This window comes from Uranotaenia lowii, chromosome 2 (assembly GCF_029784155.1).
Source record: "Uranotaenia lowii strain MFRU-FL chromosome 2, ASM2978415v1, whole genome shotgun sequence".
Classification (NCBI taxonomy): Eukaryota; Metazoa; Arthropoda; class Insecta; order Diptera; family Culicidae; genus Uranotaenia; species Uranotaenia lowii.
In genome coordinates, this window is record NC_073692.1 from 264997596 (window position 1) to 265009821 (window position 12226).

The 12226-nt window shown below is 40.7% G+C and overlaps 1 protein-coding gene across 1 annotated transcript; it reads left to right on the plus strand.

Annotated features, from left to right (window-relative positions):
* Positions 1-7436: 7436 nt before the first annotated feature.
* On the plus strand, positions 7437-11987 carry LOC129742609 (uncharacterized). The gene is made up of 4 exons (XM_055734535.1): positions 7437-8505; positions 9229-9354; positions 9612-11872; positions 11946-11987. The coding sequence occupies exons 1-4, from the start codon at positions 7437-7439 to the stop codon at positions 11985-11987; spliced, it is 3498 nt and encodes a 1165-aa protein (XP_055590510.1).
* The last annotated feature ends 239 nt before the right edge of the window (positions 11988-12226 follow it).

A 12226-nucleotide genomic window follows, 5' to 3' on the forward strand; every position in this document is an offset into this window, starting at 1 on the left:
GGAAATGTAGTACAGACTATCCAAGGAGAAACTAGTGAAATGACGAATGGCGTGGAGTTCCAGAAACGGTGACCATCCGGCATCTGAGCGCGCTAGCCATCCGGATAACCACATGGCCCATCCGGATGAAATGGAGGAGGAGGATGAAAACAAAGCTGGCGGAGGAGCGGACAAAGAGCAATCGCCGATTTGCGTCGTGAACTCACAGGCAACGAACTTTTGTTTGCCCGGCCAGCGGGTTTCCAAGATGTACGATGCCTCGTACCACCATTTTCTGGAAGTGATCCTTACGTCCCCGAGAGGTGGCTGGACGACTTTGAGCGGGCTTGTGCAAGGGGAGACGACGAATTTCGACTCAAGTTAATCCGAAGACTTATGGAGCCGGATAAGGAAGTTGGATGGTTACTACGGACAGACCGTTCTCGCACTTACGCTGAATTCCGTACCAGTTTCATTGCAAATTTTGAGCACAATACTTAGTGGCCGAAATCATCGACCGATTGAAGAAAATGACCTTTTATGCAAGTAAGATGATTGTCATGGATTGGATGCATTCAGGCACCGTTCCGCCGATATGGCTGTCCTTTATCCGGCCAAGGACTTAGGACAGTGGTCGGCAACCTTTTGAGTCAGAAGAGCCAAAAACTTCAAATTTTCAAAATTTCAGAGCTAGAAAGAGCCACATTGAAGATTTAATGGTTTGTTAAAAAAAAAAAACAAAATATATTAATGATCAGTGTACCTAAGTTTTACGAAAATTCCTTTAAAATCATAAAGAGTTTATTCTTACTCTTGGATATTTTTTTAAATCTGTTTCTGATTATCATGGATTCTCTTAAGAATTGTTAATTCTTTTAACATAGTGTGATTTTATATCAATTTTAATGCGATAGCAAATATCGGGTGGAGAAAATTTAAAATCAAGCTTAAATGAACACTTTGCATGAAGTGAAGTGAAGTTAAAGTGAAAAAGCTAAACATACATATAAACATAATTTATAAATTCTTCGGCAAAGAAAAGCTTACCATAACAAATAACAAAGCAAAGGGAATAAATTTTCATAAAATTTTCAAGCTTTCCCATGACAATTCCCCAGAATTAGTTTATTCTTTCTAAATCCAGAAGAGTGAGGATAAATTCAACTGAAATTAATATAGCCAAAAATTTAAATCATGTTCCAGAAAACTGGTTACATACATATATCATTCCAAACTTAAAATTGTCGAAATTCATGACATTAAGTGAACGACTGTTCACAATTTTATGCATCTTTAAAATTAAAAAATCTCATTTTATGTCACATGTGATATCTTCAGCATTGTGTGTCCAATTAAATTAGGAATGAAATTTAATAGCCTTGATGGATAATCTACATTGTAGATTATTCATAAGGGGTAACTGAAGCTTACATTACTGGAAAAAATCGGTAGTTTTACCAGTATAAATCTGTAATAATGCTACTTGAACCCTTCATTTAGATTCGTGACAAATAATAAAGAAACAGTACAATTTAACTGTCAAGATTAGTTACTTTAGAAGGTTCGAAACTAAAATGAATAACAATAAATCAACGGGTAGTTCTTAATCCATAACGAAAAAAATAATTCCGTTACTGAAACTTCGCTCAAAATTTGTGTGCTTTCGGTAAATTTGGCTGTAGGCATCACACTTGAAATTTTAAATGTGTTGAAAGGATCAGAGGTTTACTTTTTTTAAACACATACAATTCATTTATTAAAACAACTGGTACATTAAGTTATCGATTACAAGTATTTAACCTGTGATTGAGTTTTTGGACATATTTTAAGAAATGAAATTCTTATTCATTGTCAACTCCGATTCTAGATAAAAAAGCTGTCCAGCTCTAATTTGTAAATCTCAATTCTTAGTTTTAGATTTTTGTATTTGAGTTTTATGCATCTTTTCACTTGCTTAAACGTTATTTATTGAATAAACTTTCCAGATTTTATACTGTACTTATCCAGGCCGGAAAATCCCGGCATTGGGTTTCTAAATTTTAAACTCAAAATCAGGTAAAAGCCGGGTAAATCTAGACAAAATCTAGGTATTTTGCATCAAAGGCACGAGAAAAGTTGCAAAAACACACGAAAAATGATAAACTTTGATTTTTCCCATCCAGCTGAACTATTTTGTTTGATTCACTAAAAAACATACACACGTTTTAAAAATAAATATCTAAATTGATTCAAGTTTTTGTTGTAAAAAAACAGTTATTCTTTGCAATTACGGTTTAAGATAAATTTAATCTTGGTATCTATGCCTATGCAGTGGAAAGCAAAAAATTGGAGAATTAGGCTTCAAAAAATGCAATTTTGCCATTCGGCCCCTTTTTCGTACAGCTTGTTTGTATAGCGGATGCAATTTTTAAATTCTCTTCTGGACCTACATATGTAAATTTGTGTGCCAGATCACAAGACGCAATTATCGCTTTAGCACTATTTCCCAAATATTTTATTCAAATATATATATATTTTAGCGCAGGGAGCTAAAGAGCCGCAGCATAACATCAAAAGAGCCGCATGCGGCTCGCGAGCCGCAGGTTGCCGACCTATGACTTAGGACAATCGAAGCAGTTTTTCGTTGTGTGCGTATAGGATAGTTCCGGCTCTAGTTAGTTTCGGAAACCATTCCGAAGTTTTGAAGTTTTAGGTTGTTCCGGATCTTTTCATGGTACACCGCTTCGAAATCAAAATATCCCATAATTTGTTACACAGCGTGCATGATTCTTTCCAAACAGTTGATATAGGTACGTTGGAGAATTGTACTGCTTGTTCGGCATACTTCCGTTCTACGAATAGGGGGTTGGTTGTTGATGTTCCGGATGTTTTTGGAATCGAGCCCGATGAGCATAATACTATCAATCCTAAGTTGGAAAAAGCAGTTCAAAGTGAGCTTATGGAAGTGATCAAGGAAAACTATCTGAATATCAAGGGCATTCCGGAAAAGCATCATTTTTACGAAATGAGATTGAAATTGACGATATTCCCATTAGTTATGGTCCGCGGCGGCTTTCTTATGCTGATAAAGTTGAAATGGATAAAATTGTGAATGGGTTGTTGTCTGCTGGTATAATTTGGCCCAGTGATTCCCCATATTAATTTCCTATAGTGTTGAGAACAAAGAAATCAGGTGAACGAAGGATGTGTATTAGACTGCCCCAAATTTGTATGGGAAATTTAAAACCTGTGAAATGTTATACGCTGCAGGCTAAAATTGATCCTGGGCCTAGTACAAGATCTCATGCCAAATTTGGGCCAGATCGGACCACGGGAAGGGGTCGCTCAACGAGCCTGAAGTTTGTATGGGATTTTGAAACATTTTGTTCGAGAGGAACATGAAAAACTAGTTTTTCGTCAATAACTTTTGTCTCCTTCGACCGATTTCTTTCAAAAACGGGTTTTCTTAAAGCCTAAATTATGACAAATATTTCATCCGAAGATAGCATTTCAATTAAAGTTAAGATAAAAAAGTTATTAAGCTCCAAAAATTGGCTAACTTTTTTAAGGGTGATGTTCATCACTGAGGCGACAAAATGTCCGACCAGAACACTCAATGTGAAATGCATGCCGTTTCGTCAAATAATGACCGATTTTAACCATTGTTGTTGCGCTCGATTGCAATTTTTAATGTTTTTCTGATATTTGAGTTTGGATGATATTCACTTGATAGTTCGGAAAAAAGTAGGGGCGGAAAAATGCTTGACAATTTAAAAAAAATTGCATAACCACAGGGGCTTAGGAACATGACTGAACGATTTGTGATGCCAAAAAAAACCGTTTTTCATTAATAACTTTGGTTCCCATCGGCTGATTTCTTTCAAAAACGGTTTTTCTAAAGCCTAAATTATGAAAAATATTTCATCCGAAGACTGCATACAAATTTGGGGCAGTCTATTGTACAAATTTCCGCCTTTGGGCGGAGTTTATGTTTCATCTTTTCTACCTACCACAGGATCTTTTTTTTTTCTCAAAAAATCTATTCAGAATGGTTGTTACTCTCAGACCCAATAGCCAACAATTTTTTTAGATCGAAAAACACATGGACCAACGCTTTATGATGCCAATAAAATGAAAATTTTTCGAAAAAAGGCCCTTTTACATTTTTCTCACATTTTCCATCCAAAAAGAGCAATTCATCCAAAAATCTTTTTTTCCTCTATACCGAGGTTTCGAACATAAGAAAGGTGGCGGCAGCGGAGCCTTTCACGCGTGAATACTGTTTAGCAACGTTTTTCTGTCACATTTCGCCAAAAAGTGTTGTAGGTACTATAGAAATTTTGCAGCGAACTGTTATGCGTAAAGTGTTGTGATGTGGTATATCCTTCCTACGTCCTCTATTACTGCCCCAAATTTGTATGGGAAATTCAAAACCTGTGAAATGTTATGCGCTGCCGGCTAAAATTGATTCTATTCCTAGTACAAGATCTCATGCCAAATTTGGGCCAGATCGGACCACGGGAAGGGGTCGCTCAACGAGCTTGAAGTTTGTATGGGATTTTGAGACATTTTGCTGGAAAGAAACATGAAAAACCTGTTTCTCATCAATTACTTTGGTTACCGTAGACCGATTTCTTTCGAAAACGGTATTTCATCACTGTTAATGAGTCGGGGCGGTCGAACATATTGACGCCTCATTAACAGTAATGAATACCACCGTAAAAAAAGTTAGCCCATTTTTGAAGCCTAATAACTTTTAATCTTAACTCTTATCGAAATGCAGTCTTCGGATGAAATATTTTTCATAATTTAGTCTTTTAGAAAAACCGTTTTTGAAAGAAATCGGCCGATGGGAAAGTTATTTATGAAAAACGGTTTTTTTGGCATCACAAATCGTTCAGTCATGTTCCTCAGCCCCTGTGGTTATGCTTTTTTTTTTTAAATTGTCAAGCATTTTTCCGCCCCTACTTTTTTCCGAACTATCAAGTGAATATCATCCAAACTCAAATATCAGAAAAACATTAAAAATTGCAATCGAGCGCAACAACAATGTTTAAATCGGTAATTATTTAACGAAACGGTATGCATTTCACATTGAGTGTTCTGGTCGGAAATTTAGTCGCCTTATTAAAATAGTGATGAATATCACCCTTAAAAAAGTTAGCAAATTTTGGAAGCCTAATAACTTTTTTATCTGAACTTTAATTGAAATGCTATCTTCGGATGAAATATTTGTCATAATTTAGGCTTTAAGAAAACTCGTTTTTGAAAGAAATCGGTCGAAGGAGACAAAAGTTATTGACGAAAAAATAGTTTTTCATGTTCCTCTCGAACAAAATGTCTCAAAATCCCATACAAACTTCAGGCTCGTTGAGCGACCCCTTCCCGTGTTCCGATCTGGCCCAAATTTGGCATGAGATCTTGTACTAGGCCCGGGATCAATTTTAGCCTGCAGCGTATAACTTTTTCAAAAGTCAGCTCCCTTGGGGCAGTCTAATGTGTATTGACTATCGATCATTGATTAAATAACAGTACGTGACAGTTATCCTACCCCGGCATGGTTGTTTTCGACGAGATAAAACTACTTTTTCCGGCCGTTGATTTACAAACTTTAAGTTATGAGGACATTTCTATCAAATTGAAGGAAAGATTCGGAGTACATGAGTATTGTAGATTTATTTATAGAAAGCAGGGACGACAGATTCATGGATGCGGAGAATATCAATTCGTTAAAATTCAGGTTAGGTGATAGAGAAGAAAGAAAGAATTCAAAGAGCCTAGAAAGAAGGTCAGGTTTTAGAGGCGGGTCACGAAGTTGGGACTTTCGTAGGTCCGAAAGATACAATTCGATCAACAACAGATCACCGTCAGGAAGCCGTTTAAAATCGAAAGGCCTTTATGCAAATTTCAAATGTTATTATTGCGAAGAGATGGGCGATATTGTTACCAACTCGGTAACATTGTTTTTGTTGTTTTTTTTAAAGTAACTGATGGGTTGGAGTTAGGATAAAACATTGTAATAAGCTAGCTTAAGAAAACGGTGAAATTGAATTCGAATACGGGATAAACTGCGGATAAGTAGGCGAAAACTTGAAACGCACATGGCCCAAAGCATTGCGTAAGCTTAAAACGCAACGCCGATGACAGCACGCTTTTGGGAAGAACGCAAGCGCCGAGGTTTCTTGGTGAGGAAAGACAGTCCACCAGCTCTCTTGGTTTTCCGGCAGCGAACGAGTTCGGACGTGCCTTGCTATCGCTCCCAAAGGCAACAATCCGAGTCAGTGGTGGTGCGAGACGTTCCGTGTGTGATTAGACGGAGCTTAAACTGGTCCGAAGAATCGTGTGTGTGCAATCCCAACAAACGACACACAACGCGTGGTCCCCGAACATCGCCAAAACCCGTGTGCGCAAATCGAGGTGCGACCAACCGGAGAGAGACAGCCTCATCCAGCCTCGAGTGTGTTGTACCGCATTATCGTTTTCATCCCATCCCGTGGCCCAACCGCAAACCAAGGTGCGCGCCTTATCGAAAGCGCGTGGTTGGTCTGCCAGCGAGATCAAGGAGAGATACAGAAACAGCCAGCCGTTAGCGTGGTGCGTGGTATCGCACTGCTCCCGTCCCATCCAGGCGTCTCCAAACGTTGCATCCGGTGCGACGACGGTCCAGCCGAGAGATCCCATAGGCGCGTGTGTGGGTCGCCTATCCAAGCCCGGTAGAGAGACCGGATTGTCCAGCCGTGCCGTGAGTGTGGTGCGTGGTACCGCGCTTCCTCCCCCTGTCATCCAGGCATCGCCCGGTGCCTGACGATCAAGAGGTTCGACCGAGTGAGCCGATTGCCCCGCTACCATCCCGATCCCGTGTGCTTTCCATCCGACAGTAAGAATTCGCCGAATAAACCAGCTTTAAACCAAGGTAACTTTTTGTTGTAGGAATCCACCCATCCGAAAACTCCCCCAGCCTAACATACGCCCTGAGACCCAGGAACAAAAGAGGCCTTGAGCGCCCAAACCCGTTAGTCCCCGTGGCTTTAGACCAGGGACTGGGTGTTGCTGGGCAGCCCCTTCTGGGCTGAACCCGTTCCTGGGGAAAAAGCAAAGTTTCACCTGGCGCCCAACCAAAAAGGTTCTCAGGAGAGGAAAAATATTCTTTGAATATTTTTCCTTTCACCTGGCGGAGGGGGAGTTTTCCAAAAGTAACTTCTGTAAAATTAAATGTCTCCTCTGGTCGCATCAGAGGCTTATTTTTGAAGTGAATTTTTGATTTTGATTTCGCGGTGGGAAAACCACAGTACAAGGCTGATTATTCTGAAGAGGAACATTTAAACACGCGGTAATTTGGTTATCCGAAGCTGAGTGACACGTGAATGTTGACCTTGAAGTGAGCGGGGTAATAAAGTGAAAGTGCTTTCTATTCAGTGGCTATTTTGTGACGACAGCTTCCACGAGCATTTGTGATTTTTTTTTCTCGAAAGACAAACATGCATCCGCGTCGTTCTTCCATCTCCGGTACCGATTTCGCGGTGGTGTATAGTGCGATGTGCCCAAACGATTTACAATCGGAGGAGCTCGACTATGAGCTTCTTCTTCGCAAAGTTATCGTCGCGGAAGATGCGTCGCGTCAAAAACGTGCAAGTTTGCTTAAGCAAATTTTGCGAGATGAAGCCGACGGTGAGAATTTTGAGCTTCACTACGATATCCATCCCGAAATTGATATAGATGTTTGCAAGAAAAATTATCGCGAAATTCATCAAATGATAACAACGTTACCTAAAGATCAAATTTCTCATTTGAAAGCTCGTTTATTGCACTTGGGACATCGTTTAGCCGTGATAAAATACCATTCGGTCGGTGAAATTCGTCGTGAAAGTGACCTCGTGTTCCGAAAAGTTTTAGACCTTTTAAATGAAGGTTTCTGGTCGGCACATTCGCGTATCGGTGACTATGACGAGTCGGAGAGGTTAGTTAATCATAGATACACGTTCGCGGAAAAACGAAAAACCGGTGCTATTCCGAAACGAGTTGTTGAGCCAGAATTTGTGACGAAAGAAGAGTTCGACAGGGCGATGAAAGATGTCGGTAGTTTGATTCAAGCGTTAGCAAAGCAAAATAGCAGTATGCGCGAAGAAATAAACAAGTTGACTACGATCATTACCACGCAGTTTCATGCTTCCGCGTCGAACAACCCTACTAGTCTTCCGGTTCAAACTGAGACGATTCCGTGCCCGCGTTCTACTGAAATTCCGAAGTTGAACAAGACCAACCCGTTTTTGCTTCCCGAAGAGGAAATTCCTCCTTGTTCAGCCCCGTATTTCACTAACCGTGATTCGAATCCATTTTTGGAAGAAAATCCCGCGATGTCTGATGTCGTTACCCACGAACCTCCAGAAAATCCCAACTATAACATCAGTCCGATTCAACTAACATCCGTGCAACCGCCGCCGTTCGAGCCAAATCCGCGATTTTTTCCGAGTTCACTGAACTATTCCCGAAGAAAGGTCATTCCGGTTTCACAGTGGAAAATTAAAAAGTACTCCGGAAATGATCAAGGTTTATGTTTGAACGAATTCATTAATCATGTCCATCAACTAGCCATTTCTGAGCAAGCGAATTCGCTTGATTTATTCGATTCTGCTGTGCATTTGTTTGATGGTGCAGCTCTTAACTGGTACACCGTTCATCGAAGTCACTTGACCGGTTGGGCTCACTTGGTAAAAGAATTGAAAAATGAGTTTCGACACCCAGATTTAGATTCGGTTTTACGTGCGAAAATTTATTCAACTCGACAACAAAGGGGAGAATCGTTCCAAAACTTCGTACTACAAATGGAAAAACTCTTTTTAGCCATGAATCACCCTATTCCTGAATCAGAACGGGTGGAGATTTTGAAGTCTAATTTACGTTACGATTCCAGGAAAACGTTGGTCGGGAAAAATGTTCGTTCCATGAAAGATCTTTTAAGTTTGGGGAAGGATTTAGATGCAACCGACTTTTCAGTGTTTTCCAGAGTGTTTGGTCCGACTAAAAAGGAAAGTTGTGCCATCTCAGAAGGTAGAAAATCTCCTGATTTGTCTCGTCCGAGTGAAGGTTATGATCGTCCAAAAAATCCGAAATATCCGAAAAATTTCCCTGATCAAAGTAATAAAAACCCGTTTTCCAAACCAAATCCGAAAATCGCGAAACCTACTGGTCAAAAGACCTTTGTAAATAGTGAATTCAAATCTCAAAACTACTCGAAACCCACTGTAAATAAAACATCCAACAAATTTTCAGACCCTGGATTAGGAACACGTAAAAGTAGTAACTTCCAACGAATAGTAGCTAACTATGTACCACCTGGGGAAGGAGAATGCTACAATTGTGGAGACCTCCATGATTTGGAAGCATGTCCGATTCCTCGTAGAGTTTTCTGTTATCGGTGTGCGTTCAAAGGTTTCACCTCAGAAAACTGCCCATATTGTCGAAAAAACTTGTTGAGGAAGTCCTAAAGCCGCAGGAACTTCAAGAAGCGCAAACTGTGGGATTTGATTTATTACCGAACTTAACGAATTTTGAAAAGTTTTATATTCCAAGACACACTGTTGAGCATGAAGAAGAAAAACCACAAATTCATAAGATCACCATAAGTAACATCTTTGATAATCGTCCACACGTAGATTTAACAATCTATGACATTCCGATTCAGGCCTTGCTTGATTCGGGTAGCAGCTTAACTTTTATCAACTCCAGAGTCTTTGATCGTTTGAATCGTGTTAAAATTCGTCCCTTGTCAGATAGTGTAGAGCTACGAACAGCAGATGGCTCGAATCTCGAAGTCATCGGAGAAGTTTTACTTCCTTTTAGATACAACAATAAAACCAGAATCATCAAAACCTTAGTAGCTCCTTCTTTAACAAAAGATTGTATTTGTGGGATTGACTTTTGGGAACGTTTTGGGATATATCCAGCCATCGCCACTATTTCCAAAAGTCCAGTCAAACAGCTGACGGACTCTGAAAAGCCAAGGCTTAGCCTTGAGCAGTTAGCGTCATTAGAAGAAGTCAAACGATCTTTCAAAACTGCTGACTCTGATTATCTGGACACTACCGATTTGTGTGAACACCATATTGTGATCAAAGATGAATTTAAATCAGCTAAACCAATTCGTTTATACCCCTATCCATTGGCTCCTAAAATTCAGGAAGGATTATTCGCTGAAATCGATCGATTGTTGGCAAGAGGAATAATTGAGGAGTCCAATTCGGATTGGTCTCTGAATGTAGTACCAATTCGAAAGCCATCTGGTGAAATTCGCCTCTGTCTCGACGCAAGGAAGCTCAACGAGAGAACCGTTCGTGACGCGTATCCGCTTCCTCATCCTGGACGGATTCTGAGCCGGTTACCCCGGGCAAAGTTTTTGTCGACCATAGACTTGACGGAAGCGTTCCTCCAAATACCCCTGGCACGGGAATCTCGCAAATATTGCGCATTTAGTGTTCAGGGGCGTGGGATGTTCGCCTTCCGCCGATGTCCCTATGGTCTGCTTAACAGTCCGGCTAGCTTGGCGCGGCTTATGTCCAGGGTGTTAGGAAACGGTGAGCTGGAGCCGAATGTCTTTGTGTACCTGGACGATATCGTTCTGGTCACAGAGACATTCGAGGACCACATTCGGCTTCTCTCCGAGATCTCTAAGCGTTTGCGACGGGCGAATTTGTCAATCAAGCTGGAAAAATCTCACTTCTGCCTGGAGGAAATACCTTTCCTCGGCTACATTCTTTCTTCTCGAGGTTTACAGGTAAACCCTGAGAAGATAAGACCTATTGTAGAATATGAAAGACCTGTGACAGTGACTAAGCTGAGGAGATTCCTTGGCATGTCAAACTATTATCGGCGATTCATTGCCGATTATAGTAAGATAACTGCTCCATTATCAGAACTTTTAAAAACTAAAAATAAGACCATCAAGTGGACATCTGAGGCAGAAGTAGCATTCCAAGTAATTAAAGAGAAACTGATAACATCACCTATCCTAGCAAGTGCTGATTTTGATCACGAGTTCATCTTACATACCGATGCGAGTAACCACGCTGTGGCTGGCGTGCTTACGCAACGCCTGGCTGATCAGGAGCACGTCATCGAGTATTATTCAAAGAAACTAACAACACCAGAAAGATCCTATCATGCTACAGAAAAAGAAGGACTTGCCGCTCTTCTATCTATTGAACACTTTCGAGGATACATAGAGGGTAGTCACTTTACACTTGTGACAGATTCGTCAGCATTGACGTTTATAATGCGTTCCAAGTGGAAAACATCCTCCAGACTGAGTCGGTGGAGTTTATCATTACAACAGTATGACATGACAATCGTCCATCGTCGGGGACGAGACAACGTTGTACCCGATGCGCTTTCACGTAGTGTGATGGCCATCCAAAGTACTTCAAAGTCATCGTGGTATAATGATTTGAAATATAAGGTCGACACCAATCCTGAAGATTACCCAGATTTTCGGTTGGAAGGAGACAATCTTTTGAAATACGTTTTCCAGGACGATCTAACCGATCATCGATTTGATTGGAAAATCGTCGTTCCTGAAGATCATAAACAAGATATTTTAACCGCAGCACATGATCAATTCATGCATCAGGGTGCAGAGAAAACTCTGGCTAAAATTCGGCAACAATATTATTGGCCAGGGATGACAAAGGACGTTAAGTCGTACATCAGAAAGTGTCAGGTTTGTAAGGAAATAAAACCTCCAAACACCGCTACAACACCGTTGATGGGAGACATGCGTACTCCGACCAGACCGTGGGAGATCATCGCTCTGGATTACATCGGACCATTGCCGCGGTCTAAAAGTGGAAAGCAATATATCTTGGTCGCATTAGATCTATTTAGTAAGTGGGTACAGATAAAAGCTTTTCCTCAAATCTCGGTAAAATCACTTTCGACTGAGCTAGTAGATCATTGGTTTTATCGAAACTCCGTGCCTGCCGTAATTTTAACAGATAATGGTTCCACTTTTACCTCCAAAGAGTTCGGTTCATTAATGTCGAGATACGAAATTAAACATTGGCTTACGTCGCGTTACCATTCGCAAGCAAACCCGGTGGAGCGTGTCAACCGCGCTATCAACACAGCTATCCGTTCTTACGCGCGGACCAGTCAGCGTGACTGGGACTTACGTTTATCCGAAATAGAAGTTGTAATAAACTCGACAGTCCACTCATCTACGTCGTATAGTCCGTTTCGCGTTGCAAGAGGTGAGGAAGTTGTGTTAAAGGGATGC